The sequence below is a fragment of the Trematomus bernacchii genome, unplaced genomic scaffold, assembly GCF_902827165.1.
Source record: "Trematomus bernacchii unplaced genomic scaffold, fTreBer1.1, whole genome shotgun sequence".
NCBI classification, from domain to species: Eukaryota; Metazoa; Chordata; class Actinopteri; order Perciformes; family Nototheniidae; genus Trematomus; species Trematomus bernacchii.
In genome coordinates this window covers 8,700,583-8,719,811 of record NW_022987739.1, presented here as the reverse complement: position 1 = coordinate 8,719,811, position 19,229 = coordinate 8,700,583, and the positions used below count along the sequence as shown (strand labels likewise).

The 19,229-nt window shown below is 37.3% G+C and overlaps 4 protein-coding genes across 8 annotated transcripts; 3 read left to right on the top strand and 1 right to left on the bottom strand.

The window, feature by feature from the left end:
* Positions 1–923: 923 nt before the first annotated feature.
* Positions 924–4,305, top strand: LOC117495551 (deoxyribonuclease-2-alpha-like). Of its 5 annotated transcripts, XR_004557189.1 has the most exons (9): positions 939–1,020; positions 1,703–1,800; positions 1,897–2,062; positions 2,145–2,223; positions 2,324–2,482; positions 2,569–2,760; positions 3,286–3,605; positions 3,725–3,901; positions 3,939–4,305. XR_004557189.1 is itself a non-coding variant. In XM_034146834.1 (8 exons), the coding sequence occupies exons 1-8, from the start codon at positions 1,009–1,011 to the stop codon at positions 3,758–3,760; spliced, it is 1,062 nt and encodes a 353-aa protein (XP_034002725.1). In that variant the 5' UTR covers positions 924–1,008; the 3' UTR covers positions 3,761–4,305. The 5 variants fall into 5 exon arrangements, 4 of the variants coding, with proteins under 4 accessions (XP_034002725.1, XP_034002723.1, XP_034002724.1 ...); XM_034146834.1 differs by having other exon boundaries at positions 924–1,020; positions 3,725–4,305; XM_034146832.1 differs by having other exon boundaries at positions 2,324–2,431; positions 3,725–4,305.
* A 1,338-nt stretch (positions 4,306–5,643) lies between these two features.
* Positions 5,644–10,166, top strand: rpf1 (ribosome production factor 1 homolog). Its single transcript, XM_034146828.1, has 9 exons — positions 5,644–5,950; positions 6,419–6,475; positions 6,617–6,697; positions 6,790–6,885; positions 7,518–7,671; positions 8,337–8,419; positions 8,775–8,956; positions 9,085–9,211; positions 9,474–10,166. The coding sequence occupies exons 1-9, from the start codon at positions 5,720–5,722 to the stop codon at positions 9,513–9,515; spliced, it is 1,053 nt and encodes a 350-aa protein (XP_034002719.1). The 5' UTR covers positions 5,644–5,719; the 3' UTR covers positions 9,516–10,166.
* LOC117495549 (guanine nucleotide-binding protein G(I)/G(S)/G(O) subunit gamma-5) lies at positions 10,117–11,745 on the bottom strand. The gene is made up of 3 exons (XM_034146829.1): positions 11,535–11,745; positions 11,245–11,400; positions 10,117–10,444 (listed from the first exon to the last, which is right to left on the bottom strand). Exons 1-2 carry the CDS (start codon positions 11,613–11,615, stop codon positions 11,275–11,277), a joined length of 207 nt encoding a protein of 68 aa, XP_034002720.1. The 5' UTR covers positions 11,616–11,745; the 3' UTR covers positions 10,117–10,444; positions 11,245–11,274.
* Positions 11,746–12,787: 1,042 nt separating this feature from the next.
* On the top strand, positions 12,788–19,059 carry spata1 (spermatogenesis associated 1). The gene is made up of 12 exons (XM_034146826.1): positions 12,788–12,847; positions 13,007–13,113; positions 13,794–13,911; positions 14,224–14,277; positions 15,112–15,496; positions 15,995–16,151; positions 16,247–16,307; positions 16,624–16,738; positions 16,820–16,945; positions 17,246–17,421; positions 17,757–17,855; positions 18,369–19,059. The coding sequence occupies exons 1-12, from the start codon at positions 12,788–12,790 to the stop codon at positions 18,516–18,518; spliced, it is 1,608 nt and encodes a 535-aa protein (XP_034002717.1). The 3' UTR covers positions 18,519–19,059.
* Positions 19,060–19,229: the final 170 nt, after the last annotated feature.

Genomic DNA, 19,229 nt, shown 5'->3' with positions numbered 1-19,229 from the left:
TAATACCGGCCCACTTATTTCCAGGGTTTTCTGAAAATGTGTCACATTCTTATCACAAAGAAAAATACTCTCCTTTTTAATTTTTACACCTTTCCTGATTGTAGAAAATATTACACTGGTAGCAATATGAAATCACAATTTTAATCCCAGCCGCCTCTCAGCTTTTGATTCACTGTACATCTGCTACTTGGTTTTGCTGATGGATATTTCTTAACCCCTAGTCCTACTGTGCTGTAGGGCAAGTGTACAGTTAATAACACTGACATGAAAAACACTTTCAATTCAAACACAGCAAGTATGTGTTCAGTTCTGTATTTGGTTCTCCTTCACAGTCTCAGACACTTTCACACTCCATATGATTCTCATAAAACTCTAGTCCCTGAAGGTATTGTATCTTGTGTAACTGATCGGAATCAGAATATCTTTATTCGTCCCACAGAGGGGAAATTTACATCAATGGGGGATTTAAAGTCATACATTTGTATGTAAAACTAAATCAGCCAATGGCCTTAAAAGGCAGGCAGTACCATCGAAACAACAAAGTGTGTTATCATCAAATATATCAAAAATCTAATATAATGTTGCGGTTTTTCCTCCTCTAGGATACAATGCTAGTATACACTATGAAAAAAACAGGTTTATCGGGGAGAGGCAAAGTGAACAAACACGTTTTTTGTGTGTATATGTTTGTGCGTTTAGTTCCTGCTAAATTTCAGCTTCAAATTCAACATCCATGTTATATTATTTCCGTAATGACTATTCTTTCAAATAAATACCCAGAACTGTGTCTTGAATCTTCAAAATATGTTACATGTGGATATACGTAGAACTTCTATCAAAGCAGGTAGATGAAAACATGTGTAACGTGGCAACTAATCATTGAATCATCTCAAATGAAGTGTCCGGAAAAGGAACAAGTAGGAGGTGACGAATGAGAGATGTGGGTGTAAATTCATAATAATAACAGCTTTGATTAACAGATGCACAGCTGACAGAAGAGAGCTGACGATGGCTGGATATGTAAGTAAAATGTTAATTTGTTAAACAATGATTCTAAAAATAATAATAGTAGACATAGGATGATATTTTGTATATTAGCATACTGACAGAAGTGTAAAGTATCAGAAAATGAAAATAATTAAAAAACAAAACTCTTACAGAACTCTTAAAGGCTTGCAACATTACTCAAACACCACATCTGAAATTGTTGGAAGAACCTTGAAATGAATTATACTACTGTATATACTTTGAAGAATAGTATTCAGATCTACAGGGACTGAAATATCTAAAACAAAGCTTTGAGGTTGCATTCACCTTACTGACTCCTTGACTTTCATGATCAGAGATGTGTCATGTGAAAGTTGTACCTTTAAAGAACAGTAGTTTGACCAAATAAATCTTAATTCAGGTTACATTTAAAGTTGTTTCTGTCAACATGTCACACCCTTGTTCAGCATATGGAATTGTTTGTTTCATACGCTTTTGGTCACTACATGAATTTGAACAAGGTTGAAAGCTCTGGATATTTATGCTTATATTCAAAGTTAAGTTAAATAACATTTGTGTGATGGCCTTATCTAATTACCATACTCCAAATTAAACCAGTATTTGTCAAAAATGTTAAGGCCCAGCGTTTGGTAATTATCTGTGACTTTAATCTGAGAAAACAGGACTGCCTCATAAATATGTCTGAATGTTTCAGAGAACAATGATGGGGTTGCTCTTGACTGTTGGGATTGTTTTTCAACTGTCAGAGTCACGTGTGACATGCAGGAATGATGAAGGAAACGAGGTGGACTGGTTGGTGGACATTTTGATTTGTGGCATTTTAGAGTATCCACCATTTCAGAGTGTCTGCCGAGAATGTAATAAAATATATTTTCTCTGCATGATTAGGTATATTCTGTACAAGTTGCCCCTGGGGCATTCCGATAACGGTTTGTCCTATCTGTACATGGATGAGAGCACCGATGGATGGAAACTCAGCAAACATACCATTGACAGTTCATCTGGCACTCTTGCAAACACCCTGGAACCTCTTTTGGACTACTACGTCAGAAAGGTTTAGTATGCAGATGTGTGTCTCTTTTGCACAGTAGTGTTTAATTTGCAAACTGATGCAGTCTCATATATTTTTGTTGTAGACTGAAGGTTTTGGATACATTTTATATAATGATCAACTTGAAAAAAAAACAGTTTCTTCATCATATGGACACAGTAAAGGTGAGTGCAACAATCTTCCACTTCATTGTGGTTCAAGATACAGAAAAATAATATAATGTGACAAAGCTCTGTTTTTGCTCCTCTGTTTGACTTCCTAAAGGTGTTGTGATGTTGGACAGAGCAACAGGAGTCTGGCTCTCACACTCTACACCGAAATTTCCAACAGATCAAAGTAAAAGCTTCTGGCCAGAAAGTGGAAACGTTAATGGTCAGACATTTTTGTGTGTGACTTACTCCTATGGTACATTTAAAGAAATAGGTGGGATACTGTTACATTTCTGACTTGTTATAAAACATATTTTAAGGAATACATGTGCTAAACATTTTACTAATTTGAATTTGTAGGATTACAGCTCATGTACATTCATCCCTATGCATATGACTATGTCATCCCGAAAACCTTTCACATGGAGCTGCAAAAGGTTGCACTGAAAACTGGTTACCCAGGAAAAGAACCCTTTTCTAGTGTGACATTTCTGAGATCAGAAGGAGGAGAATTTTTCCACAGCTTTGCAAAATACACACGTTTTAATGATGGTAAGAGTTTGCACTCAATCAGGTTCCAAGTGTTAAAATGTCAAGTTAAATTGATGATGAACCTAAAAAGTTTTTTTATCAGAGCAAAATAAGGAAAACATTAGTTTTTCTCTTTACAATGAAATACCGTTTGCCTGTTGATCATTACATTCGCTTGAGTCAATGCTTTTTTATTTTGTTTGCAGTTTAGTTTTGTTATGCATGTCTGAATGTTTTCAGGATAAGATTTTTTTGTGCATTTATAAGAATGTTAAAATAAAATGAGTAGACTAACATTAAAAAAAAATAGGGAAGCACTTGTTGATATTATCAGATGAAATAAGTAAACATTACTTTTATATGGTGAATAAAAGTAACAGCATTATGAAAGTAAGTGAACGTTTAAAAGAAATGAATTAGGAGTCAGTAATAACACACTTTTGGATTTGTTGTTGCAAAAAGTGTGTACCACATGAGCCGTTATTGAATTTCTTAATATTAATTGATAACAGAATTGTATTTTGTTTTGTTTAAATTATTTTGTAGATCTTTATTCTGGCCTTATTGTGGATGATATGGAGGAGAATCTGTACGTGAAAGGCTGGGGAAACAAGGGTCGCTCAGTTCTGCTGCCGTCTGACTGCAGCACACCGCATCATCATGTGTACAACGTAAAGAAGGTTAAACTCCTGGAAACGGTCTACAATGATACTCAAGATCACTCCAAGTGGTGTGTGGCTCCTATTAGTGGATGGACCTGCATTGCTGATTTGAACAGGCATGAGAGTCAGAAGTATAGAGGTGGAGGAGCAATATGCATTAAAGACGTTGCAGTTGCAAAAGCTTTCTGGACCACAATCAAAACTTATGTATGAACCATGTCCATCCCCTGTTATTCCACATTCTTCTGAACTTTAAACGCACACCACTTTATGGAAATATATCTGCAATACCCAGAACTAAGAAACAAGAATGTTATCACCAGTGGTGGAAGAAGTACTCAGATCTTGTACCTACTTAAGTAAAAGTTGCAACACTAAATTGTGAAAATACTCTGGTACAAATAAAAGTCCTGCATTCGAAATCTTATTTAAGTAAAAGTAGAACAATTATTCACATTAACATATAGTTAAAATAACAAAAGTTAATAGTAAAGAAAAGTTCACGAGGGACGTCTTTAAACAGGTGGTCTAGGGGTAGAGGAATGTGAGAATTTGGTTAGGGATATTGCCAAATATCTGGAACAAACTACCAGAAACCTGCCGGTCCGCTGCAACTCTTACTACTTTTAAATCCAGGCTAGAGACTTTTCTTTTTGCCGCTGCTTTTAATTGAACTATTCACATCTTACACTGCACTGTAACTTGTATTCATGTACCTGTGTTATTCATGTTTTATTATCTTTGCTTTTTAATGTTTCTAATGTGTTTTATGTCTTTCATTTTTGTAAAGCACTTTGAATTGCCTTGTGTTGAAAAGTGCTATATAAATAAACTTGCCCTGCCTTGCCTAGTACTCAATATGCGTAATGGCGTATTTCGGAATAAAATATATTGTATGACTGGATTATGATTATTGATGAATGTTTATCACAATTGGTACATTTGGAGCTAATTTGAATCACTTTGTATATCAGGATGTCTCAACCTAAAAATAAAAAATATTAATATTTTATTGTTAGTTGATTTATATTTTGTTTTAGCTAATATTCTGAATCTATAAAGTAACCAACTAAAGGGGCCAAATGATGTAGTAAAGTATAAAGTACAATATTGGCTGCTAAAATGTAGTAAAGTGCATTACTTGAGTAAATGTATTACTTATACCACTGTAAGATTTACATTTTAAAAGGTTTACAAAGCAAGGTTTTGGTGAATGTTTGTGAACATTTTTTATTCTGTATTTTGTATTTTAATCAATGAAAAATACAAAGTTTTTACTTTTTCAAAATCATGTCTTAAGAACTAATTTCCATGCAAATACAATACAATACATTTTGATGAAATTAATGAATAAATTAATATTACATTTCAAACTCTACAGTACATGTTGCTGCAGTTGTTTTTATTTAAATAAGATAAGAAGATTAATGAATGTGTACATGTATATCCAAAGTTATTCAACGTTTCATATTAATAATCGCTGTGTGGACTTATAATGTGACTATACGATAAGATAAAATGGACCTTTATTGATGCCCATAGTAGGGAAATCTAGGTGTTCTACTGTAGCAGCAACAGAATAAGAGAGAAACACAGATAGTCCACATGATAATATGAAAAAAATAAAATAAGAATAATCATAGTAACGGTATTAATAGAGATAAACCGGGTGTCCGGTGCCTTGCTCAAGGGCACCACAGCAGGGCAGGAGGTGAACTGGGACCTCTCCAAGTAGCAGTCCACACTCCATATTTAGGTCTGGTCGAGGACTTGAACCGGCAACCCTACCCTTACGACTCACAGTCCAAGCCCCTACTGACTGAGCCACTGCCGGACAAGCTGGTAAAGGTGCAGCTTATTTTAATCACTTTTTGTACTGCAGGGTAGCTCGTGAATGTTAATGCAGGTGTAACGAATGTCTTATTTAAGTGTAGTTTATATTTCACATCATCAAACAACATCTGCAAAGAAACTAAATATATTAAATAAACGTAGTGGAGTAAAAGTACACGATTTACCACTGAATTGTAGTGGGGTGGAAGTACAAAGTAGCAACAAATTGAAATACTCAAGTAGAGTACAGGTCTGTCAAAATTGTACTTAAGAAAAGTAAGTAATGTACTTAGTTACTTACTTTACACCAGTGCACCTTTTCTATCAATTTATTATTTTGAGTTGTTCTTACTCCTCCTCACCACTAGGTGTCCTCGCGATTTTTTTTATCCACAACTCAGTCACTTCCGGTCCCCAGTCGTGAGCCACGAACAGGAAACCAGCTCCACACACGTGAAACACTCAGCCATAACATCTGACACAAGATGGACATTACAGAGGTTCCCGTGAGTAATGACAATAAAGGTAAGAAAAATAAGTATAAGAAGCCAAAGAACAAGAGTGTGACGAAGGAGCGAAATGCAGTGGAGCCGAAGCTGGAGGTGAAGATGGAGGCGAGCGAGGCTGCCTTCCCCCCCACCTTCAGTGTGTCCGAAATCAAGAATAAACAGCGAAGACACCACATGTTCATGAAATTCAAGCTGGAGAAAAGCAAGGTAAACACACAGTTACGTTGTCATTGAGCAAGTAAATCACACATAGCTGCCATTGTATTGGGTATTACCTAGTTTGAACGAATGCAGTCAGATAAAATGCCCTGCTATTAGTAGCCTACTACATTACTGAAGGTTCAGGTCTGGGTAAAACCTCTTCTTTTAGTGGTGTTGATTTAACTTTTTTTTCGGTATTTTTAATCGTGTGACTCTCCTCACTCATGTTTCAAAGTGAGTCGGTTAATATGTGTTTGTACTGTGCACATTTTACACTTTTACTTTACTTGTATGATTATTCTATTAACAGAAAAATAACATTGTCAACAAATGTCATAACACAATTGTATAAAATGTTCTTTTCAATCTCTCAAATGTGTTCGTTTCTTTCTTATGTCTGCTTTATATAATTAAACTGAACATCTAATGTACTTTTTTTTCAGTGTTAATATGTCTTATTTCTTCATATTTCAGCTAAAGTTGCAAGTGAAGAAAAAGAAGAAAAAAGAAAGGGAAGCTTTAGGTGACAAGGTGAGTTTGTTTACCCTCTCTATTTTGTTCAATTTCTTAAGGAATTACAAACGTTTGTTATGTTACCTCTAAATCATACCATTCAGCAAGGTGAGAACATGAATAGCACTAATTGTATCTTTTATTCTGTCCCTCATGTAGGCACCACCTAAAGAAGTCCCAAAGACGATAGAAAACCAGAGGGTTTACGACGAGACAACAGTCGACCCAGAAGATGAAGAGGTGAGGAGCGAGTTTGGCTGAGCTTATTCTAACTATCTCAGGTTAAATTGTTACTGAATATGCATTTATTTGTTTGTTTTCCTGTCATGCAGATTGCATTTGACGAGGGAACTGATGAATTTTCTGCCTATTTCAACGGGTTGACAAACCCAAAAGTGCTCATCACAACATCGGACAGACCAAGAGGGGTGAGTGGCTGCTGCCCGGCATCATACATGTCTATTACTTTTGACTCTTTTCAGTTTCCAGAACCTGTCACCCTTTACAATATCAAAATGCAAAAAAAACACACTCTTGAAGGAAATTAGGCCTGGAGCTCAAATTCATTTTTTTCAAATCAATAAAATGACAATGACAGCACTTCTGATATATTTTGCAAGGAATATTACTAGTTACTTATTACTTATACTATTATTACTAGATGAAATACATTTTTATGATGTTCTACTGGTAGATTTGGAAACACTTGTATACTATGCCCCTATATTGTGTTGATGTATATACAAAAAATACAACTGGACTATGTACTTTATTTCAGCCCCACTTTATTGGCAGTTTTTATATAGGAGCTTCAACCTGTCTTAGTTACTAAATAATGATAAGCTTTGTCTTTGTCTGCTCTTTGTACATAAACTGGGTTAGCATAACGCAGCAGATAATGAAACGTTGAGGCTGTTTAACATCCAGTGTGTGTGTGTAATTGACATTTGAGGTGCTTTGTGAATTGTTACTGAGGTGGGAATTGGAGTCTGCTTAGGCTTTTTCTTACTCGTCATCAGTTTATTAACACTTTGATATCTCTAATGTTTTTTTCTTGTAGAGGACGGTGAGATTTTGTGAGCAGCTGGCCACAGTAGTCCCGAACGCCCACGTGTACTACAGAAGAGGTTTGGCCCTGAAGAAGATCATCCCTCAGTGTGTCGCCAGGAACTTCACCTACCTCATGGTCATCAATGAGGATCGCAAAATGCCCAGTATCCTCAAAGGCAGCAAATACTAATCCCTGTAATCCAGTATTTATTTTGTATTCTTATTCTTTATTAGGATCCCCATTAGCACTAGCATGATCATTGGCTATTCTTCCTGGGGTCCTCACACACACAAAACATACATAAAATAATACAGCTCATAATTTCATGACATTTACTGTGCTATATGAAATGAAAACGTTCATTGCTGTTATTTAGATTATTAATTAAGTCTATGTGATTTTGATCACATTTTTTAAAGATAAGATGTACTTTATTGATCCCAAATTGGGAAATGTTTGCTTTGCAGGAGCATACAAAACCAAACAAGGCATTGCACATGAGTAGAAATAAACAATTCCAAAATGTAAACATCTCAAAAGAGAAATAAACGGCACTAAAAAGTACAAAATATACAGTAGACCATGAAGATAAAAAAATCGATAAACTCTGCTAATAAAACACTATTGAAGGGCCTGTTTTCAGTTAAAAAAAATAACTATAGAGACTACTATATTAGGGGAAGGCTGAGTGTTGAATGTAAAACTTTATAAGTATCTAAATAAGTGAAATAGCTCTACACTGGCATTATAACTAGGCAAGCTATTCAAAGTTCTAGCTCACTTGTTCATACCTTTTTTAATGTCACCTTCCTTAACCATGACTTTAAGATGGATTGGTTCTTTGTCATCTTCCTGATGGGCCAACTGCACACTTCAAGATCAGCAGCGTTCGACTGCGCAAGGAGATGAAGGCAAGTGGATATCTTTTGTTTCTGTTTTTGATTAAATGGCACATTTGTAATTCCATGACAATAATAAGCATCTCTTTAAAACTGACTGTAGGAGAAGAGTTGCAGTGTTCAATGTATTATACTGCCTTTCCATTGGGGTCGTTCCCATTTCTTGTGAAGGTGTAATCTCAGTAACACATGTTGGGAATTTCTTCAACTTCATTGCAAAAAAAATTCTTGTAGCATAAAATGAGGTGATACCATTTTGGATAGAAATGGATGTGAACTGTAACCTGACTGATAAGCGAAGGCTGTACTTCTAGTTGTATATACAGAGCAAGTGTTGCTCATCATTACTTATATTTTCCCTCGGCAGAGACGAGGCAAAGATCCAACTGAACACTCCCCGGAGGTGATCCTCAACAACTTCACCACACGTCTGGGCCACAGCATCGGCCGGCTGTTCGCTGCCCTCTTCCCACAGGACCCTCAGTTTGTGGGTCGACAGGTCGCCACCTTCCACAACCAGAGAGACTTCATCTTCTTCAGGTTTCACAGGTGAGTTATCTTAAGTAATTCTGATTGTATGCCTATTCATATCACACATTACCTTTTTTTTGTATTTGTTCAATCCATTGCATCTTAAATGTAGAGTGTCTAATAAACAATTATTTGTATTTCTGAAGGTACATCTTCAAGAATGAGAAGAGGGTTGGTATTCAAGAGCTCGGCCCTCGCTTCACCCTCAAACTCCGCTCTCTCCAGAAAGGCACCTTTGACTCAAAGTTTGGAGAGTATGAGTGGGTCCTTAAGGTTAGTCTCTCAGTGTTTACTTTTATTTGAAAAATAGCCGTTATAGTGAAACTTAGACAGCACTTTAATATTAGTAAATTGCTCTGTGCCATCTGCATGGTATTGATGTTTGAATACATTTGGTAGACTGATTTGCTGCCAGGTTTTCCGTTATTCATAAAGGATTGCAATGAACTTCAATGACTTGAAAATGAGAGGTAAAATAGGTGTACTGTCCCAGTCTCTTTCTGTAAAGCTAAAAATACCCTTTTTTTGTTTCCAGCGCCATGAGATGGATGCCTGCAGAAGGAAGTTCCAGCTTTAAGTGCAAAATAACATCCAGCGCTTTGGGTCAGGAAAGGACGGCCGTGTATATTATCCAAGAAATGACTACCGTTTGTGGCAAATGGACTTTATAGTGGATATCCGGATCTTTGTGGACAACCATTTACTTTGATGTGAAGCTTTGATCACTGGATTTAATGAGATCACATCATGCTAGATTCACACATGTCCTGAAAGGGACCTTTACTGTATAAAGCTGTATCTGCAGACCAAGTGTGGGACAGCTGCTTGTTGTAAAGACTTTCACACATTGGCAGACAAACAGAGGATAAATGCAGCCCTCCACATGGACCCAATAACCTGAACAATTTGACCTGTGTGTGAAACTCATTAATGGATGTGCAGTTCCTTTAAATGTATCTCGAAACGTAATGAATGTGACCCAAATTAAATTCAGAAAATGGGAGCTTTTCCTGGTCACAACCTGTAGTGCATACAGACATACTGTTACGTCCTGTGTAAATAACATAATGAGCAGTGAATTAAGTGCAACAGTGTCTGGAAATTGGTAGATGGTTCCAATTGTGTCTACAGTGCTTTAGTATTTGATAAAGATTTTAAAATAAGACGCATTTCACAGGTTTCTTAATGTAAATACTCATTTTAATAAAACATGTTGCTGCAACTTAAACATGTGGAAAATACATTTATTTATTCTCAAAAATCAGGCATGGAAAATGTACAATTCAAAAAGGCACGATATGCGTTAGTTATTTCCAAGCAAGAAGGTTAAGACTTGTATTGTGCCATATAAGCACCTGGAAATGTTTTTATCACAGTTTACAAAGGCAACCATTTTAAAAAAACACCATAGGTTTAGGTTAGTTTCTTGTTCCCAAATTCCCATACGCTCCTGAGACAAATCAGTCCACAGCGCAAGTCCAACAACGCTTCACAATGTCCAAAAACCTGCAAGAATGTCACATGCATTAGTCGGACCCAATGAGAATTTTACTTGAAGATACTGCAGTACTGTACACCTAAAATCAAGATACAACAATTGTCCCCAAAGTGTATGGGCTCTAACAGGATGATTGAGAGTGGAGCATAAAAAGAAGCTGTGTGAAAATTAAATGTTTTTTTGAAGTCGACTAAGATACTGCAAACAATGTGGCTATAAATTGCAATCTTTTGAAAGCTATGAGTAATAATGGTGCAGGTTTTTACTTAAATTCAATACTTATTACATTGATAAATATACAACATGTTGGCATCATCTCAGTTACAGGTGGGTTAACCGCGTTATTTTTTTAACTTTAGTTTTTATCGAAACGTTATTAAATCCTTGTCAAGACTATTAGTATAACTATTTGACAGAATTACAAACTACAATATGTATGTGTCCTTAGTAAGGCCAAATGTATGTGGTGTAAGAACCAGAACCCAATGAAGAAAATAATGTGCTTTTTGACATTGTATGTGCAGTCTTAAACATATTTCCTTTTTCCTAAGCGACTTCATTATAACAATAATTGCATGATAAAGGGTTGAGGCCTTTGGCTAAAGAGTGTAATTTAACAAAAAAGTGGTTGGCTCGTAAGAATCTTATTGTTTCCCATTACCTCCTCAGTAGGTAATGATGGTACTGAAAGAGCACATCAGCACATTGTATACAGTCCCTATTATACGTTTTGCTTTTGTTTTAACATTACTAATGTGTGGAGAAAATGACGGAGCTTTCTGAGCAGAATGAGTGCAGTAGTACTCACAGAGGCAGAGGGTTTGCAGGTGTGTTGGTGCTATAGGAAGGAGCAGACCTTCTGCGGTCTGAACGGGTTGGTGCTGGTGGCCATGCCGCAGAGCAGAGGGTCCTGCTGGGCGTGCTGCAGGCAGAACTGCTGCAGGTCCGCGGCGGCCTGGGACACCTGTGGGAGACAACACCGGAGAGTTAATAAACCAGCAATCCTAAAAATTCAAATTACACAGTTGAACGACATTATCTGTGTTAGAAAGAGAAACTAGCAACAAATAACAACACTAAAGAGTGACGTTAACTCACCTTTACTCGGTTGATGCCCGCTTCGAGACGTAACTGTTGGACGACTTTCTTCATCGCCACAATGCTCGATGAGCCCGACATTGTAAAGATTGTGAGGGTTTGTGATTTTAATAAAGACGATTAAGAAACTTTTACAAACAAATCGCTTTTGGTATGTAGCCTGCTGACCACTCCTTCTTCATCGCAGAGTTTCCGGTTTTCTTTAAAGGAGTGTCAGTCGGTGCTGCCTTCAGGGAGTGTTGTTCAAATGGAAATAATATTTTCACTTTATTCCCCCCACAGTTATAACATAGAATTTACACCAAATGCCATTGCGAAGATGTACAGATTAGTTTTTATAGTTTATTTGGAACTCAACCTAACTATGTACGCTATAAATTCAGAGCAATGAAAGAAATAAGCGCAGTTTTTACATTACTAAAGCTTTGGTTAATTTATCACCCAAAATGTGTCTTATACCTCGTCTTTATTATCGATTGTTGACGTATGTAAACTCTGTGGTTTCTTCAAAACTGAAATAAATATCTTTTTTTTTTTTGGGGGGGCGGGGACTTTTATTTTGTATCGTTAAAAATTATAATTACGACGACCTCCAGTGTGCTTGAAAGCTGCATTAAAGCTTAATGAAACAAAATTGCGACCACTAGTGGTGATGAAGCATTATCACAGTCAGACACCCAAATTACATTTAAACCTGAATGTTATCCTGTGCGGTATTATTTATAAAAGGTGTCTTTAAATGAAAAAGTTATGCAAGCAGTAAATTAGATTAAGAACAAAATAAAACAAACATCTGTGTGTGGGTAAAGATAACTTTAAACCACAGACGGGTCGCCAAGTCTTTATATACAATTTTCCAATTTTTAAGTAGGCTATATTCAAAATAATGTAAAGTAAAATGGTTTAACTTCCATACCTATTCAACTTTCGAAATCGGTTCATTAATATAAAAAAAAACGCACGAATGTGTCCAAATTCTGAATATAACTGCAAAACCGAAGCAACTTGTGGACAATGCGGGCTCTGGTCCTTCTTTCTGCACAAGTTGTCATCACCAGCACCAGAGCAACCAGCGCTGGCACGCTCATAAAACAAACTCCACGGGACCGTGTTTGATCCACCAGATAGGTACTAACTGAGCAGTCCACGCCTTCACAGCTAACACAAACAAAGCTTACTGCGAATAAACCTAACCAAAATCTACCGTCATTTAGTGAGTTATCAGCTTCTCTTCATGCTGCGCTGGACTGATAATGCAGCTGTCCTGTGAGTCAGTGAGACATGCAGAGGACAGAAGACCGGCCAGCTGCAAGGTACGGTGAGGGAATCCATGCATCATTGCAAAAAGTCGTAGTATGCTGCAGGAATGTGAATGTATTAGAGTGAACAAAAGTTAATTATAAAAGCAAATACAGCAATTTACTTTCACTGCTCATAATGAAAGTATACTGAAATGTGTTGTATGTGTTTAGTTCTTAGAGCTCCATGTGCTGTATGTGCCAGGTGACCAGTGGAATGTGAAGCTGAATAAAGTCCCTGCTGAAGCCATAGAGAGCTTCATATCTGCCGGATTCATCAGGTGAAACTGCTGCACATGTTTCATTTGATGCAAGAAACCAAACTCAGAAGATATTACTGTTGACTGACTATGTTTAAATGGCAACGTTAAGTGTTCAAATTCCCTTCAAATGCTGCATTAGAACATGAAAAAAACATATTTACTTTAGGTAAAGGAGTAATAACACATCTTTGAGTGTTATTTATTGTTGTGACATGTAACAGTCTGTTGCAGCTGGTTAAGGTGGTGTACAGTTGGATTGTTACAGATATAGAACTGCTGATGTAAACTGTATCTATCTATATATATATATATATATATATATAAAACTATAACAGTTTTAACATATTTTACAGTCCTATTCTGCAAAGTAACCACAACTGCTAGACAAACACAGTGAAGTAAAAAGCATCATATTTTTCTCTGAATTTTGGTTGGATGAATCTATACAGCCTCAGAATAGCCTACTTCACGTTTCAGTATCTCAAAGTTTTCAAATGTACTTACCTTTCACCTGCATCATTACTGCTTTCAAATACTGATTTGTTAATCATATTGAAACTGAAGAACCTGAAAGCATTTTTCTATTCCACTGAAGATTACTGACTGTTTCTCATGTTCTGTTTCAATGTCTTGTGCACCTATAATTATATGTTGTATAACAGATATCTAAAATATCCTTTTCATCACTGTGATGTCAGGGTTTATCCTGATATCACCCTGAAAACTCTGAGGACAGAGCTGAGAGCTTTTCTTGGCGCTGAGAGGAGCATCGACAAATTCTCTTTTCTGAAATGTGTGGGGCGCAGTTTAGCTCTGGTGAGTGCAGCTGGCGTTTTACTGTCGTTTTATATAGCTGGTTGTGTTTCACCAGGCAGACAATAGAGAGAAACGAGGCAGACAGTTGGATTGACAAGTTTACTATTCAAGCTGCAGTGCTGACACAAAAGGGTGTAAAGCGTGTGTGTGTGTGTGTGTGTGTGTGTGTGTGTGTGTGTGTGTGTGTGTGTGTGTGTGTGTGTGTGTGTGTGTGTGTGTGTGTGTGTGTGTGTGTGTGTGTGTGTGTGTGTGTGTGTGTGTAAACCGTTTTTACTACCACGCTTTCTATAACAACATTCTTTAATACTGCAGGTCAAGAGCAATCAGGAGAGGGATCTTAAAGTGAAGACATTCGCGCCACCGTATGTATGTAGAATCCATGTCCAAATTCACATTGTTTTTCTTTGGAATAGTCTGATGCATAATGTATTGACTAAACACAGGTTGATGTAATTTAAATAATTTCCTTACCATTTTGCTTTTTTCTTACATTGTTATTGAAATCCCTTATATTTTCGGTTTGATAGAAAATAGTATTTGGATTTTTCAAAAAAATCTAAATGTCTAAATAACTCTTCTCTTCTGCTTCCAAACCCAGTGGATGGATTACAGAGATATGTTGTTGCCATGTTTAACCTTTAACTACAAAATTACCATTTCCATATCAATAACTCACATGAGACTACTTGTGTGGAAATATTTCAAAAGTGAAAAAAATTTCTTTTTGGAAAGTATTTAGCAAACAGCTGGATAAATGACACTGCAATTATACTGCACAAGTTGTGCGGTAAGCTGGTAAACTTAGGTTTAGTTTGGTTGTTGTTACAGTAAACATGGCCGTCATTTACTTAAATTCATCAAGACTTTTCTCAGTGTTTTGATTATTTATTTGCCATATTATTTGGCATGTTTAAAGAAGGTTCTTTGAAATAATTCAAATTAACAAAGGGTGAGTTTTTGGTATATAAATGGTAATTTTGTGAGTGAAGTATTCCTTAAATTATATTATTGTATTCCATTTTATGCCATCTACAACACAATTTTCCCTTGTTTTGTATGAACAATGATTTTTTGTTTGTCATTGTTTGTTAACCTTGTAGTTGCATATTATCCTGTGATCTACAGATGTCAATAATAGTACCTCTGCCTCTTTATGTTCCTGTTTGGCTGCACTAATGTGTTGCTGTCACCTGTCGGCAGGCCCCGCAGCCGGAGCTCTACCTGCTGTCCGCTGTGGAGAGCGACAGCAGTGTTTGCTCCCAGTCTCTCACCCCAGACACCAGCAGCAGCTCGCCGGACCAGCAGACCTATTACCAGCCTCCAAAGACCTGCAGCCAGCTAGCAGGAACAAAGGAGCCTGTTAAATTCCCCCTCATCCCCCAGTGTTCCCATCAGCCACCTCCCACCCCCAGCCTGGGAGAGGAGGAAGAAGAGGAGGCAGATGAGGAGCAAAGCTATAGTTCTTCAGAGGCAGAAGAAGACAATGAAGAGGGTCTGTCTTCCAACTTAGAGTGGGCAGAGCAGCAATGTTGCACAAAGAAGCATCACAATCAAAGGGCACCACAGCCTGTTTCACAAAATAACGGTAAAATATACTGAAGTTTTCTGTGCAGCATTAAAAGCATTGTCCTTTCCAACTTTCCGAATGTGGTGCCTCACACTTTACATTCATCTTGGTAGGCCATCTCTCTTAAAATCGGCCAAATCTAGGGTTTTTTGCAGTTATTTTATGTGAAAAAAGTGCAGGTTTCTGTTACTTAAACCTGCTGAAATTCACTATGTTTTAGGACAGATCTTGTTACCCATATCCTTATGGTATACTGTAAGTCAAAAGAAAATGGCTTTTCAGTCTTGTATATATAAAACATCAACATCCCCATGTTCTTTAAAAAGCATATTTCAGCAAACGCACAAGAACGCAAACACAAAACTATACTGTACATTACAAAGTTATTTTCGGATTAAATGTGAACATCACATTGGCCACCCAACATCTTAACATTGACATTTTTTAAGCCCTTTTAAAACTAATCCTATTGATCTCATTACTATACTCAGCTATTCAGTCTCTATACATCTAAAGCTTTACAGCGTTGTGAGGCAGATTCAGATGAGGTGAAGGAAAATGAAGAAACCTGCAGAAAGAAGAAACAGCACCAGAGACAGAACAGAGGAGCCAGAGACTCAGGAGTCGTCCAGCCTCTGGAGGACAGAGATTCAGGCTTTTCTCTCTCAGATGGGTACTGAGCAGCATTACTGAGAGCCATACTTGTACTCTGCAGTGAATACCAGTTTGTTCGGTTGCTGCTTGTTCTAACAGTGTGTTGTTTTGCAGGCTGGGGAAATCAAAAGACGCACATGCACTGAAGTACATCAGGAATAAACAAAGCAGTGATGTAAAGTATTGCATTACTTATGTCCCAGCTTCTTCCCATGCATCAGTTATCATTCATTCTGTACTCTTGAGTGTAACACTTTGAGAAAAGTTGCTCTTGATTGATTTTACAGGGCTTTTAAAACAAGTAGGAAATGTCCAGTTTGTTGAAAGTTGTTTTGGTGTAGTGATAAGTCCAAATTCCACAACCAGCAGGTGGGTCTAGTCAGTGAAGTGTGGGAGGTCTTTAAAGTGAACAAAGAACAGGAATAAAGACTAGTCCATTAAAATCCTTTGAGATATAGACTCATGTTGTTGTGTTTGTTGCTTGTTTTAAGGTGAAAGAAAGTCCTGCTGTGTTGTCCCGGCCTGGGTTCTCTTCTCCTCCTCAAGGACTAGACTTGCCCATAGTCACTCCAAAAAAACCTATCCATCGTGTCTTTCACACAAACAGTAAGCTGTCACTTTGGCCTCATACCAAGGATTCATGTTTTTTATTTTGTATTGATCCAAACTGACATGTTTGTGTGTTAGGAGAGGAACTGATTGAGGAAATAAAAATGGTGAGGGAGGAGAGAAAGCAGCTGGAGTGGACAAGGCAGGAGTTGCTAAGAAAGGGGAAGGATTTATTGGCTCAAAACAGACACCGCAGGAACCAAGGTGAGCAATAAAAAAAACTGAATAAGAAAGAAATAACATCTTACAAGGAATCATCCATCAAGTTCTTAATGTTGCCAGCAGTCAGTGAATATCAAGAATAAAGATACATGTTCCTTGTGTACCATAACTGTTTTAAAGTGAACATTTCATTTCCTACTAATTCATGTTCTGCCACTAAAGCCTTACTTGATAGATTGTGGACGACATATGAGAAAGTAAAATTGTTAGTCCAATTTCTTTTAATAGGTCAACTTTTTCAAAAGTAACTAAATTCTGCTGCAATTTTTCTTCAACGTAAAGCCCGTGACAGTTGGAAGAAGAAATATTTTGAAACTAAAAAGGCCACAGCGCCATTGGAGGAAAATCTGAGAAACCTAAGACAGGAATTGGAGACATTTTACAACAAACTCTTGCACCAGCTCCAGGCCAGAGATAACAGAGGGAAGCCGAGACGACAGGGCAGGTCTTCCATAAAGGTAAAACTGAAGACATATTGATTAAATGTTGTAGTGTTTGTTAAGACTAATTCCTAAAAGAGACTAAATATTGATTGGTTTCCCAAAAAATTGGGAACACTGACATTTTAAAATAAAAATGTAAATTGCCAATATGCATTTATTACAGCAATAAAATCTACTTTTAACAGGAAAATAACAGTTTGTTATGCATTTTACCCAAGCCTTTCAAATGGAACACCTGTGCTTTTTAAGTAGAAATAATTAAGTTCAATAAAACCCACTTTATTTTGCTTAAACACAATTTCAAGCTTTTTTTTTCTTCTCGATAAAGGCCTTTATATCATTCATTTCAGAACGAGCTCATCATTCAGATCATGACGGAGAGCCATGAGATTGACAACTTAAAGAGGAAGGTAGAGGATGCCAAGATGAAGCTGATAACAGAGATAAAGGTATCTGATTGTATATGAGTCTACCTAAATGTTTCTAAAACCCCTGAACAAAAGTATAGCTGTTGAACTACAAAGGAAGTTTTAACTAGTTGTCCAAGAAGCATATCTGAAAAATATGCTTTGTTGCACACATCTGTGTTCTACATATTTCATGTATCCGTTAAATTAGCTGTTTTGTTCAGGTTGGATGGCCTTATAGCAGTGGGGGGATTATAGTTATCCTGAACTCTGTGATTTACGAAGTCTCCCGATGAACAGAAAGCCTTCCTTTTTGCTAAAGTAAGGCTAACCGCTGCTAACTGTATAGCTGCAGTTAGCCGTTAGCGAATGAACTCTGCTGACAGGACAGGACTCTCAGAAATCTAGGAGTGTCTGTGTTAACACACATATAAATGTTGTTTACTATTTAGTGTTCAGTACTTGAGTAAATGTTCTTCATTACATCCAACAGCTACTGTGTAATCTGCTGAATTATAATAACAAACCAGGTTATTTTTTCCTGAATGCCGATAGTTGAGGAAACAGGCTGCCACAGAGCTGAGGGCCCTGAAGGCTGAGCTGGCCCAGAAGAAGAGTCAGTCCTCTCATCCCGGCCCCATGTCCTCTCTGGGATTTGGAAGTACCACACGGGAAACACCGCAGGCTCAACGAACCTCCATCTGATTCAGTGCATACCATGGTTCCTACTGTTTAAGGCAAGCTAGATTAAAGTCTGTTTGGGATTTGTTTTAATGCCATTCAATTCAGGACCAAAACTGAAAAAACACAAGAATTATCAATTTATCATGCCAGGTTTTAAACACTTCCTGCTATAGTGAAGCACAAGTCAGGTTTTTTTTAATATACAAAAATAGAGGTTACCAATTATTTAGAGATTTTATATTACAATGTCAGACAAAAAGGATTCATAAAACCTGTATTGTCATGACATTTGAACGATTGATTTAAGACATTTTTATACCATTTAAGGCCTTGTTTTAGTTGTTTGGCCTTAACCATGCGGGGACTGGACAGCACTTGATTTGTTTTATTTTAAGCAGCTGTGCTTTCCACATGTCATTCTTTTTTTTACCTGAGTTTTGTGCTGATACTTTTCCCGCTTTTTATTATTATTTGTATTACTAAGTTGGTACTTTGACTTTCCTCAGGTGCTGTAAAAAAAATCGTTTAACTGGTTGTGTAACTTCAATAAGGCCCAATCCCAAACCGCCCCCTACACCCTACCCCTCCGTTTGCGCGTTCGCGCGGAGGGTCCGCCACATTAAGGGCTGTTCCAAACCAACGAGTGTGGAGCGGTGTGGAGGGGGAGTGGGCTATCAAGCCCTCAAACAGCGAGTCTGCAGCGGTGCTGACTGGAGACCGGTCTCTACCTGA

Bases quoted from the DNA above. Each gene is read 5' to 3' on its own strand.
- LOC117495551 (XM_034146834.1), top strand. The intron at 2,483-2,568 runs GTGGGATACTGT...TTGAATTTGTAG, and splicing joins TGGTACATTTAAAGAAATAG to GATTACAGCTCATGTACATT. The intron at 3,606-3,724 runs TATGTATGAACC...TGTTATCACCAG, and splicing joins TCTGGACCACAATCAAAACT to TGGTGGAAGAAGTACTCAGA.
- rpf1 (XM_034146828.1), top strand. From the start codon at position 5,720: ATGGACATTACAGAGGTTCCCGTGAGTAATGACAATAAAGGTAAGAAA. The intron at 6,886-7,517 runs GTGAGTGGCTGC...TTTTTCTTGTAG, and splicing joins CATCGGACAGACCAAGAGGG to AGGACGGTGAGATTTTGTGA. The intron at 9,212-9,473 runs GTTAGTCTCTCA...TTTTGTTTCCAG, and splicing joins AGTATGAGTGGGTCCTTAAG to CGCCATGAGATGGATGCCTG.
- LOC117495549 (XM_034146829.1), bottom strand. From the start codon at position 11,615: ATGTCGGGCTCATCGAGCATTGTGGCGATGAAGAAAGTCGTCCAACAG. The intron at 11,401-11,534 runs GTGAGTTAACGT...TGTCTCCCACAG, and splicing joins CGGGCATCAACCGAGTAAAG to GTGTCCCAGGCCGCCGCGGA.
- spata1 (XM_034146826.1), top strand. From the start codon at position 12,788: ATGCAGCTGTCCTGTGAGTCAGTGAGACATGCAGAGGACAGAAGACCG. The intron at 13,114-13,793 runs GTGAAACTGCTG...CTGTGATGTCAG, and splicing joins ATATCTGCCGGATTCATCAG to GGTTTATCCTGATATCACCC. The intron at 14,278-15,111 runs GTATGTAGAATC...ACCTGTCGGCAG, and splicing joins AGACATTCGCGCCACCGTAT to GCCCCGCAGCCGGAGCTCTA.